Source organism: Hypanus sabinus, chromosome 4 (genome assembly GCF_030144855.1).
Source record: "Hypanus sabinus isolate sHypSab1 chromosome 4, sHypSab1.hap1, whole genome shotgun sequence".
In the NCBI taxonomy this organism is placed as follows: Eukaryota; Metazoa; Chordata; class Chondrichthyes; order Myliobatiformes; family Dasyatidae; genus Hypanus; species Hypanus sabinus.
In genome coordinates this window covers 50,145,375-50,170,138 of record NC_082709.1, presented here as the reverse complement: position 1 = coordinate 50,170,138, position 24,764 = coordinate 50,145,375, and the positions used below count along the sequence as shown (strand labels likewise).

The following is a 24,764-nucleotide window of genomic DNA, read 5'->3' as shown; positions in this document are numbered from 1 at the left end:
ACTTTTAATTGTAAATTCTCTATTTGTATTTTTTCATTTATAAAGCTTGGAACACAGTTCTGTTTTGAAGAGTAAGGGAGATTGTTGTACAGATCTGTTGTGCCAGATTGTCATATGATGCTTTACACTTTTTCATGATTTGAGAACTTTAGCAATTTGATCATTTTCACTGCTTAAAGTAAGGACTTGTCCTAAAATTTTCTTGATACCAAATGGTGTTGAAACAGCTCTGCACATCACCCTTGTGTTTGTTTTAAATGGTGCATCAAAATCCTTCAGCAACATCACAGGATCTGTGAAAGTAAATTTGCACTTGCGATGGATGTGCTGCCTTACCCTCAGTCTACTATATTGATTGGCAGGCATGTGCACACCCATCTCTCTTCCCCTGTCAGGCAAGAGAAGGAAATCCATTATGTTAGCATATTGAAGGATAAATGCAGTTAGTACTTCTGATGTAGGTAAGAGAGTAGTGCAGCTTGTAGAATCCTAGCCTTGTGTGCTGTCTGTGTGGAGTTTGCTTGTTCTCCCTTTTGACTGTTAAGTTTTTTCTCAGGGGTGTAGTTTCCTCCCACATCCCAAAGATGTGCAGGTTGATAGGTTAATTAGTCACTGTAAATTGCTTCTAGTGGAATTAATGTGAGATGAGTGTAAACAGATAATTGAAGACTGGTGTAGACTTGGGGCAAAGGGCCTGTTCCTGTATTGTAACTTATTATGATTCTGTGACCCTGAAAAATCACACGAGGACTGGCCAAAGGAGGCCAGTGTCAGAAAAAGCTTACATGGTAAGTGTGGAGTAAAGGTGATACCTGCTTGGCACTTAACCTTTTGCTTTCATTTACCTGTGCACTGCCTAACAGGTGTATATTTATAGTTATATATTATCAAAGTCAGCCCTTTGGCCTTAAAAATGACTAACCAAGGTGCCTTTCTGACCTATTCCTGTTTTCTTGCATTTGGCCCATGTCCTTTCCATGAACTTGTCCAATTGTTTTTTAAATGTTGTAATTGTACATGCTTCTATCACTTCCTCTGGCAGTTCATTCCACCTTCTGTGAAAATCATGTCCTTCAGGTTCCTTTTAAATCTTTTCCACAACCCTGGGGGAAAGGCTGTGACCATGGTCCTCATAATTTTATAAACTTCTATATGGACACCTCTCAGCCTCCTTTGCTCCAGCGTAAAGAGTCCCAGACCACCCAGTCTCTCTTTATAATTGAAGAACTCCAGTGCTAGTAACCTCCTTGCAAATCTTTTCTGCACTCTCTCTGTAGCTTAATCATATCCTTCCTACATTCTGGTGACTAGAACAGAGAACAGTATTCCATTTGTGGTTTCATAAATGTCTTGTAGAGCTGTAACATTGTGTAACAGCTCCAGTTAGCAATGCCTAGTCCATTGAAGGCAAGTATATGCCATCTTCATTGTCTTGCCTCCCCATATCACAATTTTCAGAAAACAAATCTGTTTTAAAACCATGGTGGGGTGGTGTCATGTCATGTATTGCTTACAGTATGTTCTGCCTGGGTTTAACTTCCCAAAATGCATTAGCTCACACTCGTCCTGAATTAGATGCCATCTGCCAATCCTTCGCTCACTAGATTCTGTTGTAATCTTTGATGTCCTTATTTACTGTCCATTAGCCCAATTTTGGTGTCATCTGCAAAGTCACTGGAGATAGAAATTCCCTTTCTTTTCAGTGACTAGTAACATATTTGTTACAAACTGGCCCATAACTGAACAGCTTGAATTACTAAAGAGTTATAAATGGAGGTAAACACTGCAAGGATGTAAGACACTATAAGGCATTTAAAAGCAAGGATATAAAGCATTTTATAAGGCACTGGTGAGGCTTCTCGGAGTGTTGTGAGCAGTTTGGACCCCTTATCTAAGATCGGATGTGCTGATACTGGAAAGGTTCCAGAGAGAGATTCACAAGAATGATTCTGGGAATAAAAGGGCTATGTATGAGTAGCATTTGATGGCTCTGGGCCTGTACTCACTGGAATTTAGAAGAATGGGGGTGGGGTAGTGGGAGAATCTTATTGAAACCTATTGAACGTTGAAAGGCCTGGTTTGAGTGGATGTGGAGACATAGTGGAGAAGTCCGGGAGAGGGATGTCCTATTTAGAACAAAGATGAGGAGGAATTTCTTTAGCTAGTGGGTGAAGAATCTGGAATTTGTTGCCACTGGCAGCTGTGAAGATCAGGTCTTTTGCTGTATTTAAAACAGCATTTGGTAGGTTCTTGATTAGTTTGGATGCAAAAAGTTACTAGGAGAATGCAGTTGAGAGGGAAAATGGATCAGCCATACTGAAATGGCACAGCAGATTTGATGGGCCGACTGGTCTAATTGTGCTCCTGTCATATATGGTCTTATTAATGGATATGCACATGAGCTTGAGCATGTAGATATTAAGAAAGAGCATGTAGATATTAAGAAAGAGCATGTGCTGGAGCTTTTGTAAAGTATCAAGTTGGATAAGTCACCGGGACTAAATGAGATGCATCACAGGCTACTGTGGGAGGCAAGGGAGGAGATTGCTGAGCCTCTGGTGATGACCTTTGCATCATCAATGGAAGAGGTTCAGGAGAATTAGAGGGTTGTAGATGTTCCATTATTCAAGAAAGAGAGTAGAAATAGTCCAGAAAATTATAGACCTCTGAGTCTTACTTCAATGGTTGGTAAGTTGATGGAAAAGATCCTGAGAGGCAGGATTTTTGAACATCTGGAGAGGCATGATTAGGAATAGTCAGCATGAATTTGTCAAAGGCAGGTCGGGCCTTACACGCCTGATTGAATTTTTTGAGGATGTGACTAAACACATTGATAAAGGAAAAGCAGTAGATGTTGTGTATATGGATTTCAGCAAGGCATTTAACAAGGTTATTGAGAAAGTAAGGAGCCATGGGATCCAAGAGGACATTGCTTTGTGGATCCACAACTGGCTTGGATCCATTTCAATTTGCCTATGGAAGCAAAAGGTCCACAGCTGATGCCATCTCGTTGGCTCTTCAATACCTTGGAACATCTGGACAGCAAAGATGCATACTTCAGGATGCTCTTAATAAACTACGGCTCAGTATTCAATTACATCATCTCCTCAAAATGAACCAAGAAGCTCCAAGACTTGGGCCTCAGTAGCTCCTTGTGTAATTGGATCCTGGAATTCCTCAGTTGCAGACTCCAGTCAGTTCGGATTGGCAACATCTCCTCCATGATCTCCATCAACACAGGGTGTACCACAATGCTGTGTGCTTAGCCCCCTGCTCTACTTGCTTTACATTTATGACTGTGTGGCTAAGCACATCTCCAATGCTGTATTCAAATTTGCTGATGGACAGCACTGTCGTAGGTGATGAATCAGCATTTGGAGGGAGACTGAAAATCTGGCTGAATGGTGCCATAACAACAACCTCATACTCAATATCAACAAGACCAAAGAACTGATTATTGACTCTAGGAGAAGAAAACCAGAGGTCCATGATCCAGTTCTCATCAAAGTGTCAGAGGTGGAGAGGGTCAGCAACTTTAAACTCTCTGCTGCTTTTATTTCAGAGGACTTGTTCTGGGCCCAGAATGTAAGTGCAATTATGAGGAGAGCACAGCAGCATCTCAACCTCCTTTAAGGAGTTTGCAAAGATTCTGCATAACATCTAAAACTCTGACAAGCTTCTACAGATGTGTAGTAAAGAGTATAGCCTAGTATGGGAACACAGATGTCCTTGAGCAGAAAATCCTACAAATAACAGTGTACATGGCCAGTCCACCATTGAGTACATCTACACGAAACATCGCAGGAAAGCAGCATCAACCATCAGGGACCTTCCATCATTCAGGTCATTCTCTCTTCTCCCTTCTGCCATCAGGAAGAAGATGCAGGAGCTTCAGGACTCTCACCACCAGATTCAGGAAAAGCTAATACCCCTCAACTATCAGGTTCTTGAACCAAACAGGATGACTTAACTTGCCCTATCATTGAAATATTCCCACTACTCATGGACTCACTTTCAAGGACTTTTCATCTCACGTTCTTGATATTTATAGCTTGTTTATTTATTTATTTTTACTGTTCTTTATTTCTGTTCTTGTGTTGTCTTTTGCACATTGGTTGAACACTTAAGCTGGTGCAGTTTTTCATTCTATTATGGATTTTTTGAGTATGCCTGCAAGAAAATGAATCTCAGGGCTGTATATGGTGACATGTATGTACTTCGATAATTTACTTTGAACTCCTGATCTTTAAGTGAAAAATCTTTGCAAGGCAATATAAAATTTATGCAAATTTGCAGTTCACTTATCAGAGGCCAATTGATTTCAGCCACATTACTACATTGTCAGCAGATAAATCAAAGAGTTTATCAATGTGCAAAAGAAAGTAGTAGCATTTCATGAAGTTCACTTTTTTGTTGTGCTGGTGGTGGTAACTTTACATCAGATGTTGGATCAAAAGCTAAGAAACTTTCCTCTTTCCTGTTGAACATCTTTATCCTAAAATGGCAAATACATCAGAGGTGTATAACTTTTGATTCTTTCAACTTTTTTTTACAAATTTATCAAAATTGAAGTGCTGGAGAAAAAGTGTGTAGATATCTATGATGCAGATATAATCTCCATCTACTGTGAATGTGTTCTTTAGTGCTATTGGACAAGATTCACACAGTGACTTGAAATAGGTTGTAGGTTGTTGGCCAGCTTCTCTAAAGCTGACCAACAGCTGCATAAATTAGAAGCTTTTTCCATCAGATATATACAAACTCTAAAAGAAAAAAAGGATTCTCGTGTATGTGCTGTGGACATAGAAACATGTATTATATATTATTTATATTTTAGATTTATATATAGAGTATATTATATATTTATAAATATATAAACATGTATTATAACAACTGACAGCTGATCAGCTGCATGTTTTTGCAAGACTTGTGTGTAATCTGATGCACAGTTGGCTTTCAAAATGATGTGGAGAATTGTTTCAGCATTGCTTGCAGAATATTCTGTAATCCATCTAACATTAAATTAATATTTATCTACAAGGTTCATGAATGTTTTCTGCAGTTTCATCGCTATCTTCGCAAAAATCGATATGCTTCCACTGATTCGGTGAATACTGCAAGCGAATTGGAAGAATTTTCTTGTTCCCTTTAATAGATAATTTGTCGCTGTAAAAAATATATAAGCAGGCAGTTCTTCTGGTGGCTGTGGTAATAAATCCTTTCGGACCTGGGAGGCAAAATATTTGATTCTTAACACAATTTGCTCGTAATAATCGAATTATGCAACATTTCACAGCTGTTATAACTCACTTTCCTATGGGATAAAGACATTGTGAATATCTGCTTGATCGGTTGTTGCGCGTTTCCTCCGGCGACTTTCACCCCCATGATCGATCGTGAATTTCGGCACAAAAAACTACAGACTTTAACGACGAATCGATACTTTTCTGCCGATGAACACAATTACCTTTCTCCGTAGGTTCGGTGTCCGGGTCAGTATCTATGTGAATAGATCCAACCTGACTTTCGTGTGAAACTAGGCTATGCCCGCACTCCAAACCACTGCTCCCACCTGCCTCCTTCAACCGCCCCACTGCTTTCCACAGGCTGTTGGCCTTCCGCCAGTCCTTGTTCACCTTGGTGATTTGGAGGGACTGCACTCTCCGCTCCGCCTTCCCTTTCGGGGACCCAAGACAACGTTCACTGTTGCTATGGACGCGAAGCCTCTCAGGCTCGACCAATGGAGGGGCGACGGATGGCTCGACGCTCGACTGGCTGCGCCTGGCGCACCACGTGCAGCCGCCTGTCTGTGACACCGGCGGTCACTGCGCATGCGGTTTCAGGCCTCACGCTCCGCCATGGCTCAGGTGCAGGTACGGTTCCACACTGATGACAAGAGGTGAGGAGACCCCCGTACGCCCCTTCTCCACAACATCCAGGCCCCCTCCCCGGCATGACCCAGCACCGGCGGCCTAGCTGCTCTGACCGCTGGAGACTGGCTATCAGGCCCCGAGCCACCTGGTGTCGGCTTCAGAGGGGTTGTCCGCTGCTGCTCTGGTCCCTTTTCCTGTGCTGTCCCCTCTTCTCACCCTTTCATGCTCCAGTCCCCGGACCCCCTAACTCCCGGTGTGCCCCTCATCCCCTCCATTGTTGCCTCTGGTCCTTACCCACCCTAATCCCACCTCACCACAACACCGCCCCCTCCCCCGTTTCCTTTGGCTTTCCCATCACTTATATGTTCTCTTTCGTCTGCATCCCCCAGCTGCACACTCCGCTCTTCCCACCCTGATCCAAATATATGGAGGCACGAAATTAGAAACGTTTGATTTCATAAGAGCAGAGAGACTAAGATGCGTTTTTTAAAAAAAATTCCTCCTAATTACAGATGTCAAAACCATTAACTGTTAAATAACAAACTTTCCAGTGATTGAAGAGTTGGTAATAAGAGCACTGTCACTTATTTTATTTAAATTTGATCAGAAATTGGATCAATACTTTGAAGGTGAAAAACATGGGAATAAAATAAGACCAGGGGAGTGAGACAGATTCTGTGTCAAATGATCACTGCCCATACTGTACTGTTTGATCATTTAATAAAATAGATCACTAGAAAAAGAGTCATCAGTGAAATGTTACTGACTCATGGGATTCTGCAGATACTGGAACTCCACAGGTTAGGCAGCATCTATGGCGGGGAATAAATAGTCAATGATTCGGGTCGCAGCATTTCTAGTCCTGATAAAGGGTCTCAGCTTGAAATATTGACTGTTTATCCCCCTCCATTGTTGCTGCCTGATTTGCTGAGTTTCTCCAGCATTTTGTGGGTGTTGCAGTGGAATTTCATTGGTGTCTTTAGCTGTCAGTATAATTGATTGTGTGCCTTGCTCATTTGTGGATATCACAGCGAGTGTGAGTTGTGAGTTACTGAGTTGCATTGCACAAAAATGGGCGCTTGATCCCAAGCCAGTCTTTTCATGTGCCTGTGTCAGTATCCCTTAAACATTAGTGGTGGCAAGGTAGCGTAGTGGTTAGTGTAGCACTTTTTACAGAGCCAGTGATCGGAAGATCACGCTTCAATTCCAGCCACTCTCTGTAAGGAGTTTGTCCATTCTCCCCATGGATTTCCTCCAGGTGAATTTCTTCCCAAAATACCTATGGGTTAGGGTTAGTAATTTGTGGACATGCTCTGTTAGTGCAGAAGCATGACACTTGCGGGCTGCTTCCCAGCACATCATTGGTCTGTGTTGGTCATTGTTACAAACGACACATTTCACTGTATGTTTCAATTATGTGTAACGAATAAAGCTGCTCTCTGACTTTAAGCACACTGATTGGCTTCTCTATAGCCAATTCCAGATAATAATAATTTTCTGTTAAATAAAAACCTTTCCCCTCATTGTTTTCTCTCACCTTAAACATGTCCTCTAGATTTTGATATCCTTGCCCTGGGAAAAAGATACTGCTTATGCTCCTTAGAATTTTATGTACTTCCATTGGATAACCTGTCAGCTTCCTTTGCTCCAGGGATAACAAACCTAGTTCATCCAATCCTTCCCTGTTTTAAAGTCCTCCGATCCGGGAGTATCCTTTTGAATCTCCTCTACACCGTCACCAGTCTATGAAGGCAAGCTGGCTATATGGATTCTTCACCACCTTATCTCCGTGTATTCCCACATTTTAAGGACTGTGGACTTAATCCCCATTGCCCTCAATATTCCTTAGTATTTGTCTTTGTTTTTAGGGATCAAAAGGTGAGGGAGTCAATAGTTAAAAATGATTGTGACCTGCTATGTTTTCTTGCTTACAGATATGAAGTAGATGACATACCATTCTCTGTGCCAGCTGCATCTGAAGTTCCTGACCTCAGTAAAATCATCAATAAGCTACTAGAAGCTAAACATGGTGAGTTTAAGCTGTATACAAATTTTGGGCATTTTTTCTAATTGGTGTCTGTCAACCAGCACTTGTTGAGATCAGTACTCCAAATAAAAACATTGCTAGAAGCATCCATTGGGTCATGCAGCAACAGTGGGGTTGCTCAAATTTCTACTGGGCATCCTTGGAGCAAAGTAGGGGTCAAAGACAGAAGTCAGAGTCAAGAATGGGATTGAGAATTAAATCAGTGGCCCATTGGGGATTGAATAGAGGTATTCTGCACAGATGTGGGCTGAAGGGCCTGTTCCTGTGATGTACAGTTCTATATTTCAAAGTCTTTTTCTATGAAAGGGTGTGAAAATGTATTTTGTCTGGATTTGAATCCTTTGCTTATCTGTAGAATGTGCTAGTCCTTTGATATGCAATTACAGTGGATTTTGCAGGTATTCTGATGTATAGAAAATTATTTTAAAATCCGTTATATGTTCTTTTCTCATTCAGCTCAGACTATTAACGTATGTGTCTGCTAACAACAGAGACACTGCACATGTGTTCAAGGCCTCAAGAAAACCCTTTATCAGAACTGGCACAAGTGCACTACAGAAAGGAAAACAAAAAGTATACAGTAGTAGCAGTACAGAAATCAAAATTATAGTCATCATCCACAAAGCAAGCCAATCTCTGTAATGTCAGATGGGAGCTACAGATGTGACAATCTTACACATAGCCTGTTTTCTGTCTCTCTAACTACTCAACATACTTGCCCCTATTTTCTGAGCACAAGCATTGACTGCAACCTAGCCTAAGACAAACTCTCCCACTTTTAAAACGTCACTTTTTATACCCTTCAGAACCCCTTACACTAGTACTTTTCCATTCCTGCTGCACTGTCTTATCTCTTATGAAGTCTAGTGCAGACAAATGTTTTTCAAAACATTGCTGTGAACTGGTTCTCTTGTACTTCCTCTAAGCCAAGACCATTTTGTCTTACAGAATTCTATATTACTTTAGCATATAACAAGGAGGAATCACATTTAACACTTTCCTTAACATCTGATATTGGAAAAAGTGCCAGTTAAATTTCTCAGATTTCTGTGATGAGTGGAATGGAACATGTGAAGAAACTAATTTGGTTTAAAGTTAGGTTGAGAAAACAGAACAAAATGTTACAGTATACTTGGCCATGCTATAGTATATGCAGTTCACCAGAGGCATAGGAGGAAAGGGGTTATGCCTCAAGGGCTTCCACTTTGACGAACTCCACAAGAGTGACTTGTGTGATTCTTCATGTGGGATTAGAGCTGAATAATATGTAACGGCAATTTGTAGCAAGTAGTACTGGTGTTAGGCATAGTGAGTGTGTTTTCTGCTAGAATCTGTAAATTACCTGTCATCTCTTGCCTTGCAGTTAATCACAAGCATGCAGACTTTGATTTCCTCATCAAAGGCCAGTTCCTACGGGTGCCATTGGGTAAACATATGGAATTGGAGAACATTTCAACAGTAAGTCATCACATAAGATATTGATGAAGATTAGTAATGCAGTGATCATTATTGATAGAATTACAGGGTAAAATTGAAAACAAAATTGATGTTTGAAAGATGTATTGTTTTTTTCTTTTGTTGACTGAATTGAAGTAAAGAACACTGCTTTTTCTTCTCACTGTATTAGGAAGAGGTGGTTGAGATTGAATATGTAGAACGATATAGTGCCCCTCAGCCAGAAGAGTGTTTCTTCCACGATGACTGGGTCAGTGCCGTGGAGGCACAAGTTGATTGGTAAGAAAAGAGAAGATTAAAACTGTTTGGCATTGAGATGGCTGGAAAAAAATGGTTCTAACGCAAGATGCAGAAGACCTGAACAAATTTTGTTGGGCAAATAGGCTATTTGTCATTTTAATCAAGCATTTTGAAAAATTATCATAGTTTAGTGTGTCTTGTCCAATGAATAGTGCAATCACTGACTCCTAGTGCATATAAAAACAATGATGGATGAAAATTTAAAGAGCAAACACGAGGAAATCTGCAGATGCTGGAGAAGGGAAAGGATCATGGGACGGGAGGCCTCCGGAGAAAGGTGGGGGTGGGAAGCACCAGAGGGAGATGGAGAACAGGCAAACAACTAAATAGGTCAGGGATGGGGTAAAAAGGAAGGAGGGGCATTAACGGAAGTTAGAGAAGTCCATGTTCATGCCATCAGGTTGGAGGCTACCCAGCCGGTATATAAAATTGTTCCTCCAACCTGAGTTTGGATTCATTTTGACAGTAGAGGAGGCCATGGATAGACATATCAGAATGGGAATGGGATGTGGAATTCAAATGTGTGGCCACTGGGAGATACTGATTTCTCTGGCGGACCGAGCGTAGGTGTTCAGCGAAACGGTCTCACCAATATATAAAAAAGGCTGCACCCGGAAGCAGTATACCACACCAGCCACACAGTCCTTCCAGGTGAGGCGACACTTCACCTGTGAGTCGGCTGGTGTGATATACTGCGTCCGGTGCTCCCGGTGTGGCCTTTTATATATTGGTGAGACCCGACGCAGACTGGGAGACCGTTTCGCTGAACACCTACGCTAGGTCCATCAGAGAAAGCAGGATCTCCCAGTGACCACACATTTGAATTCCACGACATATCAGTTCCTTGCCTGTAGTACAATGGCAATAGCAATAGTTAGAAAGTATTAATGTGGTTAATTTGTGTTCTCCCAGGATTCTTACAGGTTCATATGATAAAACTGCTCGTATCTGGACATTAGATGGCCGACCACTTGTGGCTCTTTCCGGACATACTGAAGTAGTCAAAGATGTGGCATGGATAAGGAAAAGTGAGTTTTTAATTGTCTTGTCACAGGTAGTTACATCTCAGTTCTGTCTTAATTCTGCATATATACAATTTGCAGGGTTTCTTTTAGTTTTTTCAGGACGGTCATTAAGTTAGAATATTGTGTTTACTCTAAATAGGGTACCCTTAGGTGTATATAATTTACTAAGAGTCTCATGTGGACCCATTCACTATTTTAAAGGTTTAGATTTTGGATGCCCATTTTTTGTGATTGGTAAAATTTCTTAATGCAGTAGAATGTAGTTCTGTACTTCTGCATCTGAGCAGCTGCCCAGCCTGCAAATCTTGTGGCTATATTTATACGGGGTAATAATAGAAATATTCATTGCACATTTAGTTTGATTTCTTATGTTGTTGGAACTCCTCTAGATTTAAGAATATAGTAGCAGAATTAGGCCATCTGGCCCATTGAGTTTGCTCCGCCATTCAATCATGGCCAATCCTTTTTTTTTTCTCCTCCTCAACCCCAGTTTCCGGCCTTCTCCCCATAACCTTTGATGCTATGTCCAATCAAGAACCTCTCAATCTCTGTCTTAAATACACCCAACAACCTGGCCTCCACAAAATCACCACACTTTGGCTGAAGAAATTTCTCCGCATCTCTGCTTTGAAAGGGCGACCCTCTATAGTGAGGCTCTGCCCTCTTGTCCTAGACTCTCCTGCCATGGGAAACATCCTTTCCACATCTACTTGTCCAGGCTTTTCAACATTTGAAAGGTTTCAGTGAAATCACCCTCATCCTTGTGAATTCCAGTGAGAACAGACCCAGAGCCATCAAACATTCCTTGTATGATTACCCTTTCATTCCTGGAATCATCCTTGTGAATTCCAGTGAGAACAGACCCAGAGCCATCAAACATTCCTTGTATGATTACCCTTTCATTCCTGGAATCATCCTTGTGAACCTCCTCAGGACCCTCTCCAGTGCCAGCACATCTTTTCTAAGATGAGGGACCAAAACTATTCACAATACTCAAGGTGCAGCCTCGCCAGTGCCTCAGCATCACATAATTCATTCTAGACCTCTTGAAATGATTTGCCCTCCTCATCAACGCCTCGACCCGCAAGTTAACCTTTAGGGTGTTCTGCACAAGGACTCCCAAATCCCTCTGCATCTCAGATTCCTGGATTTTCTTCCCGTTTCTCCTGTTTCGTCCACACATTTATTTCTCCTACCAAAGTGCATGACTGTGCATTTTCCAACATTGTATTTCATTTGCCACTTTCTTGCCCATTCTCCTAATCTGTCTAAGGCCTTCTGCATCCTACCTGTCTCCTCAACACTACTTGTCCCTCCACCAATTTTCATATCATCTGCAAACTTGGCACCAAAGTCATCTATTCCATCAATACAGCATAAAAAGAAGCGGTCCCAACACTGACCCCTGCAGAACACCACTATTCACTGGCAGCCATCCAGAAAAGGATCCTTTTACTCCCACTCGCTGCCTCCTACCAAACAGCCAATGCTCTTAACTATATTAGGAATTTTTCTGTAATCCCATGGGCCGTTTACTTGGTAAGCAGCCTCATAAGTGGCACCTTGTCAAAGGCCTTCTAAAAGTCCAAATATTGCATCCCCTTTATCTATCCTACTTGTGACCTCCTCAAAGAATTTCAACAGGTTTGTCAGGCAAGATTTTTCCTTAAGGAAACCATGCTGACTATGTTCTATCTTGTCCTGTGTCTCCCAAGTATGCCATCACCTTATCCTTAACAATTAACTTTAATGTCTTCCCAACCACTGAGGTCAGCCTAAATGGTCTATAATTTCCTTTCTGCTGCCTTCCACCTTTCTTAAAGAGTGGAGTGACATTTGCAATTTTCCAGTCCTCTGGCACCATGCCACAGAGTCCAGTGATTTTTGAAAGATCATTTCTAATGCCACCACAATCTCTAACACTACCTCTTTCAGAACCCTAGGGTGCAGTTCATCTGGTCCGGGTGACTTGTGTATCATTAGGTCTTTTAGCTTTTTGAGCACCTTCTCTCTTGTAATAGTAACTGCACCCACTTCACTTCCTTCACACACTACAACATCAGGCATACTGCTAGTGTCTTCCACAGTGAAGACTGATGCAGAATTCTCATTTAGTTCATCAGCCATCTCCTTGTCCCGTTATTGTTTCTCCTCCCTCATTTTCTAGCAGTCCTATGTCCACTCTCATTTCTCTTTTATTTTTAACATACTTGAAAAAACTTCCACTATCCACTTTGGTATTATTGGCTAGCTTGCTTTCATATTTCATCTTTTCCCTTCTATTGATTTTAGTTGCTCTCTGGAGGGTTTTTTTAAAAACCTCCCCTATCTTCTCACTAATTTTTGCTTTGTTGTATGCCCTTTCTTTTGTTTTTATGATAGCTTTGATTTCTCTTGTCAGCCATGGTTGTACTATTTTACCATTTGAGTATTTTTGGAATACATATGTCTTGCACCTTCCTCATTTTTCCCAGAAACGCATGTCATTGCTGCTTTGCTGACATCCCTGCCAGCAGCTCCTTCCAATTTACTTTGGCCTACTCCTTTCTCATACCACTGTAATTTCCCTTACTGCACTGAAATACTGCTACATCAGACTTTACTTTCTCCCTATCAGATTTGAAAATTGAACACAATCATAATGTGATCACTGGTTCTTAAGGGTTCTTTTACATTAAGCTCCCTAATTGCCTCCGGTTCATTACATAACACCCAATCCAGTATAGCTGATCCCCTAGTAGGCTCAACAAAAAGCTGCTCTAAAAAGCTATCTCTTAGGCATTCAATGAACTCACCCTCTTGAGATCCATTATCAACCTGATTTTTGCAATCGACCTGCATGTTAAAATCTCCCATGTCTACCATAACTTTTGACTGGCCTTTTCTTTTTCCTGTTGTAACCTGTGGTCCACCTCCCAGCCACTGTTGGGAGGCCTGTATATAACTGCCATCAACGTCCTTTTACCCTTGCAGTTTCTTAGCTCAACCCACACAGATTCAACATCTTCCGATCCTATGTCACATCTTTCTACTGATTTGATGCCGTTCTTTACCAGTAGAGCCACACCACCCCCTCTGCCTACCTTCCTATCCCTCCGTTATAATATGCAACCTTGGACATTCAGCTCCCAACTACAACCATCCTTCAGTCACGATCTAGTGATGGCCACAACGTCATATCTGCAATCTGTAAAAGTGCAACATGATCTTCCACCTTATTTCTTATACTACGCACATTGGCATCATTAAGTACTTCAAAGTTAGGAGTGTAATATATAATGTCACCTTCACTTGTCCTTTAGAATGTAAACACATAGATCCAGTGCATTCGAGTTTGTTACCATGTCAATGTTTGCCCTCACATTTTTTGTAAAACAAGACATCAGTGTGAAGGCAGTATCTTGTGTACTGTTAACAAATAGGTTATTAAAATTTGAAGGAATGTTGTCAAGATGATTAAATGTATTAGAATGAAATATATAATTATTATTTTTCCTGCCAAGATCAGTGTGTGCTGCCTGTAATTCAGCATTTTGAAGAACTAATTTTCAACATGAGATGAGCCTCTCTGCTGACCTAGTTTTCATTTTTACAGTCTGTGAGCTGGCGTTCCAGTTCTCTTCCACTGCTGCTGTAAAGAGCTGAGCATATCATCTCTTGGTGAGGGAAAGAAAAGTTCAAAGGCATTGTAGATACAAAATAGTCAGAATTTGACTATAAGCCCAAAGGTCCAGGTTCAGTTACAGATTTATTAAAAATGAAAGCAAGTGATACACTCATTGATTAAAGGAGGACACAATGGACTTGTTACTCATGGCCCATTGGACAGGAGGCAGTATTTTCTTACCTTTGGGTTCTTCACACCAGCAATTGTTAGACCATGCCACCATGCCTGCTGATGACTGGTTGCTGTACTCGAAGAAAATTGCTGCTTTATATGTGATTAATGCTGGTTTATTTTTGAGGCAAAGCCCATCAAGTGAATACTGTTAACAGATTGACCTTCATTTATGCTGTGCACCAGCTCAGCAGATTATTATGTGTGCAGTTAGATGGCTATTTGCTGTTCATATGCTTCTCCTGTGTGGCTTCATTTATTTAAGTTGTGCATATTCTTTCTGTTAGGTAGTCCCAGCAGTTTGCTGCTCACTGCATCGCAGGACCAGAGTGTTATTTTATGGGAATGGAACTGTGAAAAGAACAAAGTAAAAGCATTGCATTCTTGTCGAGGACACGCTGGTAGTGTGGAATCAATTGCTGTGGACAACTCAAAAACTAAAGTGAGTTTATCTCTTCTATAATACTTTTCCTATAAAAGTATAAGGAAATGGAGAGAGTTTATAAGTCAGTAAAAAAGGAAGTCACAGTGTATTCCCTGAAGTCGGAGAATCAGTGTTAAGAGAATAATAAATCTATGTAGATGTAATACATGGTTCATGACTCAGTCAAGGGAAGCTGACTGTGAAGCTTGTTTTGGGCAAGCCAGAAATGAGCAGTATGTCACCTCATTCCTGAGGTATGAGGTTTGGACTTGCCCTAGCTAACACAGGGAAGATGGTCCTTTGCTGGGAGCTGATGCCTCCAACTGTTCTCAAACCACTAAAATTGTAAGGCTTTGCATTACCACTTCTTGGATATGATGGAAGCTGTTTTCTCCCCATCTCTTTGTTTGGTTGTCCACTTCTCTGTAACCCAGAATTAACATCAAAATTGTTACCAAACAGAGAAATTATTGTCACGTGTACCACAGTATAGTGGAAAATCATTTGTTTACATAGCATCTAGACAGATCATTCCGCACAGATAGACAAGGTGCAAAGCCCATGACAGATGGATTCATATTTATATCAATTTTGTTTTGAGAAATGTGTTGGCTTCTTAGTCTACATTTGTACTAGGATATGCATGATAGATTTAATAACCTTTCTTGACCCTGCAGTTAGTATAATTATGATGGTATTTTTGTTAACCACTGTTGTGTGGAATATTTATTTTCCCATCTCATTTAATAATGCATTTTTTTTTAGTTTTGCAGTGGCTCGTGGGACAAGATGGTGAAGATTTGGTCAACAGGTACTGGATAATTTTGTCTTTTTTGGATTCAAAAATCCAATTCAAAGTATTTTTCATTAAATTTTCAACAACTTCAGCCACCTTCTGAACTGTCTGTTATCTTGTTCTCCAATCACTCTTAGCCATTTGCAAGGACACAAGTTGCTGACAATCAGCAGTATTCATTTGTGCTAAATAGAGTCATAGTATAACTGATGTTATATTGGTGTAATTAAACTTCAGGGTATGCCTTAACTTTCCTAGGCCATTGAATTGTCCATATGTCTAAAAATCTGATGCTGTTCAATACAGTTCTATCTACCTCATCCATCGAACTTGAGTTACTCAAAACTCTTGTGAGAATAGGTATTTGTAACACATACAGGTTGTTATAATAGTAGTCCCTAGGAGCCAAGAGCACTTGAAAAATTCCATGTAGAGTTGCATTAAGGAAGTAGGATAATCACATCACAGATGGATAGTGTTATTTCTGCCCCCCACGTGTCTGAAGGACAATGCATCGCATCCTGGCTACAGGGATGTATTGGTCACTTCTATGTGCCACTGCCAGTACAACTTAAATTTACAGTCATACTGTGTAATCCAACGTATCCCTCTCTGTTTTACAGATTACCTCAAAATTACTCATTTCTTATGTAAGTAGTGTGTATGTGTAAACCTCGTTTCCCTGCTGCACCAACACCTCATTATCCTGGCTTTGTATTTTATTAGTTCCCAATGAAGATGAAGAAATGGAGGAAGAGTCTGAAAATCGACCAAGGAAGAAACAGAAGACTGAACAACTGGGGTTAACAAGAGTAAGTTGGTTTATGTTGGGAATGATAATTGGACTCTCACAGGAAGTGACATTGTTGTTTTATTCATTAAGGGGATGCGGCCTTTGCAGACTATGACACGTTTAATTTCCTGTTTCTAATTGACTTTGTGAAGGTGATTGTAAGCTGCCTTCTTAATCTGCTGCAGTCTTGAGGTGTGGATGTACCAATGCTGCTATTAGGGAGGGTTTTCCAGATTTAGGCCCAGCATTGAAGGAACGGTGACGTATTTCTAAGACAGAATGGTACATGCTTTGGAGGGCAACTTCCAGATGGGACCGTACCATACTTTTGCTGCGCTTGTTCTTTTATCTGGTAGATTTTGTAGGTTTGGAAGTTGTTGTCCAAAGAGTTTTGGTGAGTTGCTGCAGTGCACCCTGTAGCCAGTGCAAACTCCTGCTTTGCATTGGAATGAGTGCATGATTATTGACAGAGCATTTGTCAATTGGGTTACTGTGTTCTGTATGGTGTCGAGCTGTTTCAGTATTGAACCTGCATTTATCCGGGCAAGTGGAGAGTTTTCCTTCACGTTCCTGACTTGAGTTTTGTAGACAGTGGCAAGGCTTTTGCTCTTGTAGCATATTATGTCAATTGATACTCCAGTCCACAATCTGGGCAATGGTAACCCATCCCTTTCCAGAATATTAATAGTGGGGAATTCAGTGATGGAAGTGCCATTGAAGGTCAGAGTGATAGTTAGACTTTCTGTTAGTTATTGTCATTGTCTGGTACTCTTATGGCATGAATGCTACTTGATACCTATCAGCTAAAACTTGGGTATTGTCCCGGTTTTACTGCACTTGGATGCAGATGGTTTCAATATCTGAGAAGTTCACAAATGGTGTTGAACACTATGCAATCATCAGCGAATATCTTTACCGCTGAAGATCGTTGAGTCAAGGACACCAATGCAGAGATATCCTGTGGCTGAGTTGATTGACCATTCAACCACCACAATTGGCTTCTTTGCTCATGTTTGGGCTGAGGCTACAATGAGGACAGAAAGTGGATGACAAGGGCAGGGTTTCCCAACCTAGGGTCCACTTGCTTAATAGTATTAGTTCATGGCATAATAAAGGTTGGGAACCCCTGGACTAGGATGAAACCCACACAGCTTCTGCGAACAGATTGTTCTTAGTGCCACCTGATAATGTTATCAATTAGCCCTTGCATCACTGGCTTTTAATTGAGACTATTGAGATGGTAATTACTGGATTGGATTTGCCTTTACGTTTGTGTCCAAGACATACCTGGGCAATACACCACACAGTCAGGTAGCTGACATTCACAAATTCTATCAAATTCTTCCTGTGCTTTTCATACATAGCTGTTGTGTAAAGCATGGGTTTTTGCTCATTTTAAGAGGTTGCATTGCTTGAAATTACAACACACAGTTTTAAAATCTTGCTTTGTAAAATAGAATGATGTTTGTATAGCAAACATGAGGAAATCTGCAGATGCTGGAAATTCAAACAACACACACAAAATGCTGGTGAACGCAGCAGGCCAGGCAGCATCTAAAGGGGGAAGCGCTGTCGATGTTTCATGCCGAGACCCTTCCTGTTTGTATAGGTTAAGTTTATGTAAACAATCAGGTCAGTTAAGCCATGGCGTGGTTTTCATACAGTAAGTATATGTAATCTCTTGGGAAGATGAGATCTAATGTGGGGTAGAGTGTGCAAGTCATCTGCAAGAAGTGTTAAAGCTCCAGATAAAAACAGTAATAACATAGGTACTATTAAATGATTAGTGTAGAAAATAAAAGCTCTATTGAATTATTTTTCTCTCCAAAAATCAATATTGTTTCTCACAATAAGGATTAAGATACAGTTACTCATTAGTTGGCTGGCATTCAATTGAAGTGGCTGCTGATAGCTCTTTGTGCTATTCCTGAGAGGCAGAGCCAGACCAGCTGGTCTACACTGGCTTTGTGAGACAATAACATGAGGGCAGCTTATCTAACGTCATCTTGCTGGCATTAGTCTACTTCTAAAATGCAGGAAGGTTAGCTGAGTTGGCAGTACAATCAGTCCCAGCAGGTTGTCTGCATGTAGCCACTCGATTTGCCGCTGTCACTGATTGCTCTGTTGCACCGTCTGTCTCACTTCAACAATTGCAGGAGGTGGCTGTGAACACTTTGCCAGCCTAGATCTCCTAACTGGTGCTCTTACTTGGAAAGGTAAGACCAGCTCCTAGTTATCATTGTTGCCTTTACTCTCACTTCTTGCCAGTGTATCCAGGGATGCTGGATCAGCTGATAAACCTTGGAGTAAATAATGATTGCGAACCATCCAATTATAACATAAACATACAGTGCAATAAAACAGTTACACCGTGGAAGAACTGTTGGTAATGTGCTAACTTGTTAACATTTTTTAAATAGTTTGTTTGAATTTGACCTAAATATCTGAATCTAGTTCATGAGCGACTTGAATCCGATATGTAACCAGATTAAACCTCGTGACCGCGGGTTTCTTCTGGGTGCTTCAGTTTCCTTCCACATTTCAGAAACGCACACGAGGGTTAGTGAGTTGCAACATGGCGGCACTTGTGCGCTGCCCCCAGCGCAATCTTTGGACTTTGTTGATAGTTGACACAAAACAATGCATTTCACTGTTTCCATATACATGTGGCAAATAAAGCGAACCTTTGAAGATCTTTAAGTAACCTTCACTGCCTTTGTTTTTAACCTTAGTCATTGTTTCCAAATTGCCGAATTTCGGAATGGGACTAAACGCATGGTCACAGGAAAATGTACAAACACCTTATAATTGTTTTACAGCACCAACGATCACTGATTGAATACCAGTCAGTGATTGCAGTGCTGTAAAATGTTTGATCTACTACTACACTGCTGTCCGCCTTATATCATAGTATCTAGCCCTCATGTACCTTTACCATTCAGATTAATTGAAATGGAGGCACAATACTAGTTTAAAAACACAAAAGCTTTCTGTTTAAATCTGGTTACATATCGGATTCAAATTGCCCATTAAGCAGATTCAGTTATTCAAGTCAAATTTGAGCAAACATTTTTTAAAAATGTAGCAAGTTTTAGAAATTTCAGTTTGCTCAACATGTAACTTAGTGATTGTTATCATGCAGTACCTCACTCAAGTTAGAAAAACTCAAGGGTCAGTGAATTGAGCCCATGTGACTTCCATTGCTTACTTTATCTGCTGAAATCTTAATTTAAGGAGGGAGAAGAATATACAATTACCATTTTAAGATCTCTTGATAAAAATGAAGATGGTTGTGAGTGAAGAATTAATTAGGGGAGCCTTTGGGAATGCAAGTCAAACTGGGTGTTGATATTTGATTTGTTAATTTGGATATCCCCTTCCACAGACTCCCATGATGACACTGTCCGGTCACACTGAAGCAGTTTCTTCAGTCCTGTGGTCTGATACTGAGGAACTATGTAGTGCATCGTGGGATCACACCATAAAGATATGGGATGCTGAGACAGGAGCCCAGAAATGTTCCCTGGTGAGTGAGTAGCTTAAATTCCGGAATTAAATATTTAAATCGGCCTGAAAATGTTGTGTATAATAGTATGCCTTTGGTTCAGTTGTGTACAGTATTTCTCCCTTGCTCCGTATAGATTTTACACAAATTCTAATTTGCATTTAAATTGCCTGGATGAGACCTTTTGTGTTGCGAGATGGAGGAACAATTCTTTCTTGGTGCATTTAATTAATTTAGTAATTAGTTATTGAAAGAAAGCAGAGTAAGTCACACACTTTGGGGTAGTTTTCAGTTAAAAGAGCAGATGCTGAGAAGCTTTGTCTGTTTATGATTAAAACCACCAGTTTTGTGTCCCATGCTGTCCTTTTGGAGTGAAATCTTAACTATACCTATGCTAATCTCTCACAGGTTTTTCTCTCAATGAACATTAATAAACACTCTTCCATCATCTGTTTGTGCGTTAGTTATTAGTTGCATTTTTCTACATTAATACAGGTAACTTCTGTTAATAAAATTACTTGTGTGTGCTGTTAAATCCTTATCCTTTTTCTTCTTCTTCCATTGCCTTTCATTTGGACAATTTATGGCATATTATATCATAAAAATAGAATGAATAGATCATCTCTTCCTAGCTAGCGAAATCACATTTGGTATGCTAAGTATCTGATGAGATGCGTTACTCCTGTGCATTCTGAAACAGCTTGTTTTCTTTTTTCATCTTCTGCAGACTGGGAATAAAGTGTTCAACTGCATCTCTTATTCTCCTCTGTGCAAAAGGCTGGTCACTGGCAGCACAGACAGACACATCAGACTGTGGGACCCACGCTCAAAAGGTAACATTCAATGGGGGTTGTCATGCATGATGTTGATTTACTAACTATAGTTTACAAGATATGCTTGCATGGACGTTGAATATGTTTGTTGCATTATTCAGCAAGAATAGAACCATAGCTCTCAGACTGAATGCAACATGTTCTATTCCAAAATAGTTTAAAGTTTGTGATGTTACACCAGGATACCATTCAATGACTGAAACATCAACAATTCATTTCCACAAGTGCTGCTTGAGCCACTGAGTCCCTCCAGTAGGTTTCAGCGCAGGCAGTCACTTGTCTCTTTTTCCAGACAGTATTAAACCTTTGGATTTCCATACCCCTGAGGATTATAGAGATTCGGTTGCTGAGTAGATTGAGATTTTTGGTCATCAGTGGAATTGAAGGATAGCTTGTTAATGCAGAAAAGTGGGTCTGAGACAGAAGATCAGCTGTGATAATATTGAATGATGTTTCTGGTTCTTAACAATTTAGTGCTACAGACCAGCAAAATGGTTCAATGTAAGGAATGTAAGTGTATTAGACCTTTTCTTTCTGGATATATTAAATTGAAAGAGTTTAGTTAATGAGTCATTGTTTGTTCTTTTACAGATGGATCTCTAGTTTTGCTTTCTCTAACATCACACAATGGATGGGTAACAGCAGTCCAGTGGTCGCCCACGAATGAATATCAGTTGATTTCCGGTTCTTTTGATAAACTGGTCAAGCTTTGGGACACACGAAGGTACCTTGGAAACATATCTGTTCATAGTGGATGGAAATGTGCAGAAGCTGATTAGCACGATAATTTCATCTCCCCACCCTTTCTACTATTGGAAGAAATTTAAAATGAATTCTAACTTCTCCCAGATCAACGAAGTACAATTTCTTGTGGCAGTAACCATCCCAGTCCTTACAATATAAGAAAATGTTAGAGTATATTTGATTGGTGTGAGGTTTTTTTTTGAAAGCAAATTGTATTTAATTATCCTGTTTCAACAACACCAGTTTTAGTATGATTTATCTTAATGCATCTGGGGGAGGGGAGGGTGGAATGGGGGTCCCTGATCTCAGCATTTGTCTAGTTCTAATTTGTTGCCCAACCATAACTTTATCCAGAAATTCCTAACTAATTATGTCCATTAGAATTATACAACAAGAAATCTTCTGGATGGAACACATTTCATTGTACAAGCTCATACCCTGCCCTTTGAGATGCACAAAAATTGTTTCACCTCTTTTCTATTCCAGTTGCAAGGCCCCATTATATGATATGAATGCACATGAAGATAAAGTACTTTGTGTGGACTGGACAGAGACTGGGGTAAGGTTGCTGTGATTGTTATAGTATCTTTTATTATGACTGTAATACTATACAGAATTATTGAAGTAGGGAATTGCAAATTATATAAAGATGACCAACTGTAATTCGTCGGTGCGGGGAGTATTTTGTGTGTGTCAACTGTAATTCATTGTTATTTGATACCTTGCATTATTAGGAACTTCGCTAGATAGCAATATAAAATATTTGGCATGGTGTCTACTAAAATGGGATTTAAGCACGCATTGAATAAACTGTGGAAATGTCTTATTACCAGTTTACTTTATCCCACACCTAATCTTGTGAAAGCAGTTTTGTGGTGCAGATAGAAGCTCACTATCCCTTTTTCATTGCTTGGATGAGATATCTAGTTATTAAATGTTAACTTAAGAATTTTTTTTAGTATATTAAATTGTGAGAGAAATCCAAACAGGGAGGGATAATGGGCATGATCTTAAAAAGAACACCATACAATTTGTTTACTTTGATGTGGATTGTAATTGCTCACTGAAAATTCTAAGGGACAGATGTAAGTTGGACGTCACGGCCAATATCTGGGTAACATTTAACAAGGTATCTAATATCTCATCTAACACAAGCTTTTCACTGAGTTTGATTGTCTTTTAATATGATAATGCTTATATTCTAAAAGTCTATTCAAATCCTCACAGACTAAACCACCTTCTTTCCCAATTTTCCCCCTTTTCCAGTTGCTGTTAAGCGGTGGAGCAGATAACAAATTATTCCTGTTCAGATATTTGACACCCACTTCTGGAGATGGAGCATGAGGAAAATAGTAAATAATGGAGGACCAAACCAAACCAGCACCTGCGGATACCATTGTAATACTTCATTTCTCTTAAAGCAGCTTACAACAAATTGAATAAGATCTGTTTACTGCTGTAACTGGCCTATGTCCTGCTCAGTCTGTCCGTACAACCGACCATGCAAGGATATTTGAGAAATGCCAATGGGACTAAAATGTTTTGAACCAATGTCGTTAATCTGTGCTCTAATGGGAAAAAATTTGTTGTTCAGAAGAGGGTAGAAGATGACAAGTGTTGAGTAGAGCTGTAGTTTTTTTCACATGGAACTTCTAATTTAATATGACTTGCTTAAAGGTACCCATCTATTTACCAAACTAAGAATGTAATCATTTAATTTCCTAAAAACTAAATGTTCTTTGGTGTTTAGCTACATTCATTTAACCAGAGAGGAAAGGCTAAATGCTGTGGCTGATGGAAATAGTGATGTACTAAAGTTTGATTTTAAAATGAAGATTACATTGTTTACTGCTATGAACCATACTTCTTAAAGTAGCTGTGGACATGTTCAATTTCCATTCTGATTTATAGAAATGAGCTTTTTTAATGGTTTATCTGACTGACTATCTCCCATTCTATTATATTTCAGCAATAAATTAAGAGCTATTAATGTTAATTAATCTATACTTTTTTCTTGAATTTCCTAAAACTGGAAACACTGTCCAAAGCCTCTTTCTAATTTTTTGATTTCTCCACTACATAATTTTCTCAAAGTCAATGCAGAAGAATATATCAAAATATTCTTGTCAAAGGAAGGAACCTTTTTACTATGTTTCTAGACTATGTTTCTAGATCTCTAGATCAGTAGGGTATACAGAAAGGGATTTAAAAGTTGAAGCAGCCATGATTTTTGTTTTAATCAAGATTATTACTATAAAATGCTCAGGGCCTTGAAATAAACAAAGATGGTTACAATCATTCAGTTGAAAGATTGGAGAAACAGCAGTGTACCACTTTTGATGTAAGAAAACACAATCATAAAATGATTAAGGAAGTCACCATTGTACTGCCTGGTGATATTGTACAAATATTTTTTTAAATGCATTGAAAACAATGTCCAGATAAGTTTTCATGCATTAAAAGGCTGAGACCTAGTACTGTCAGGATACAGAATATTTATACACATCAAATGCTTAGCACCTTGCCACTCATGGCCAAGGGATTTATACGACAATACTGATAATGGATTTCTGATTCAAAAACAATGAATACACAACCAATTCCGGGCACAGTAAAAAGTTTTCATTCAACGTATTTTGCTTTTGAGGAACATATTTCAATACTCCAAAAGTGGAAGATTGTAAATGCTACAGTATTCATTTAGTGTGTAGAATTATCTATTACTAAGACATGACAAAGATTACTGCTTTAAGAAACTGTTGTATTGAGCCACGTTTCAACAAAATTGCATTGTTATTACACACACCTAATCTGCTTGCATGTGACAGTAGCTATACCCTGGTATACCACTTTGACAGGTGGGTGTAGCTGACATCCTCATACCCTGGTGAGATAGGGACATGCCTGTCCTAGCATATGAATCCAGGCGGAATGGATGGATGAGATCTACAGTGAGATACAATAGTCATGAAGGTAGCTCTACAACAGTCCATAGAGACCAAAGGGCATGACAAGACAGACAAAATCATGGTCATCCTCTGCAATCAAAGAAGACCTCAGTTGTGACCGTGGTTCATAGCACTAGACCCAGACTTCTGAGGCTGAATGTGTGAAACTGCCCCAATGCAAAA

General features: G+C 39.9%; 1 protein-coding gene across 1 annotated transcript; it reads left to right on the top strand.

Annotated features, from left to right (window-relative positions):
* Positions 1–5,785: 5,785 nt before the first annotated feature.
* wdr12 (WD repeat domain 12) lies at positions 5,786–23,629 on the top strand. Its single transcript, XM_059967051.1, has 13 exons — positions 5,786–5,899; positions 7,808–7,902; positions 9,284–9,378; positions 9,548–9,654; positions 10,588–10,703; positions 14,826–14,980; positions 15,728–15,773; positions 16,485–16,570; positions 19,937–20,077; positions 20,784–20,889; positions 21,481–21,613; positions 22,120–22,192; positions 22,900–23,629. Exons 1-13 carry the CDS (start codon positions 5,832–5,834, stop codon positions 22,975–22,977), a joined length of 1,299 nt encoding a protein of 432 aa, XP_059823034.1. The 5' UTR covers positions 5,786–5,831; the 3' UTR covers positions 22,978–23,629.
* The last annotated feature ends 1,135 nt before the right edge of the window (positions 23,630–24,764 follow it).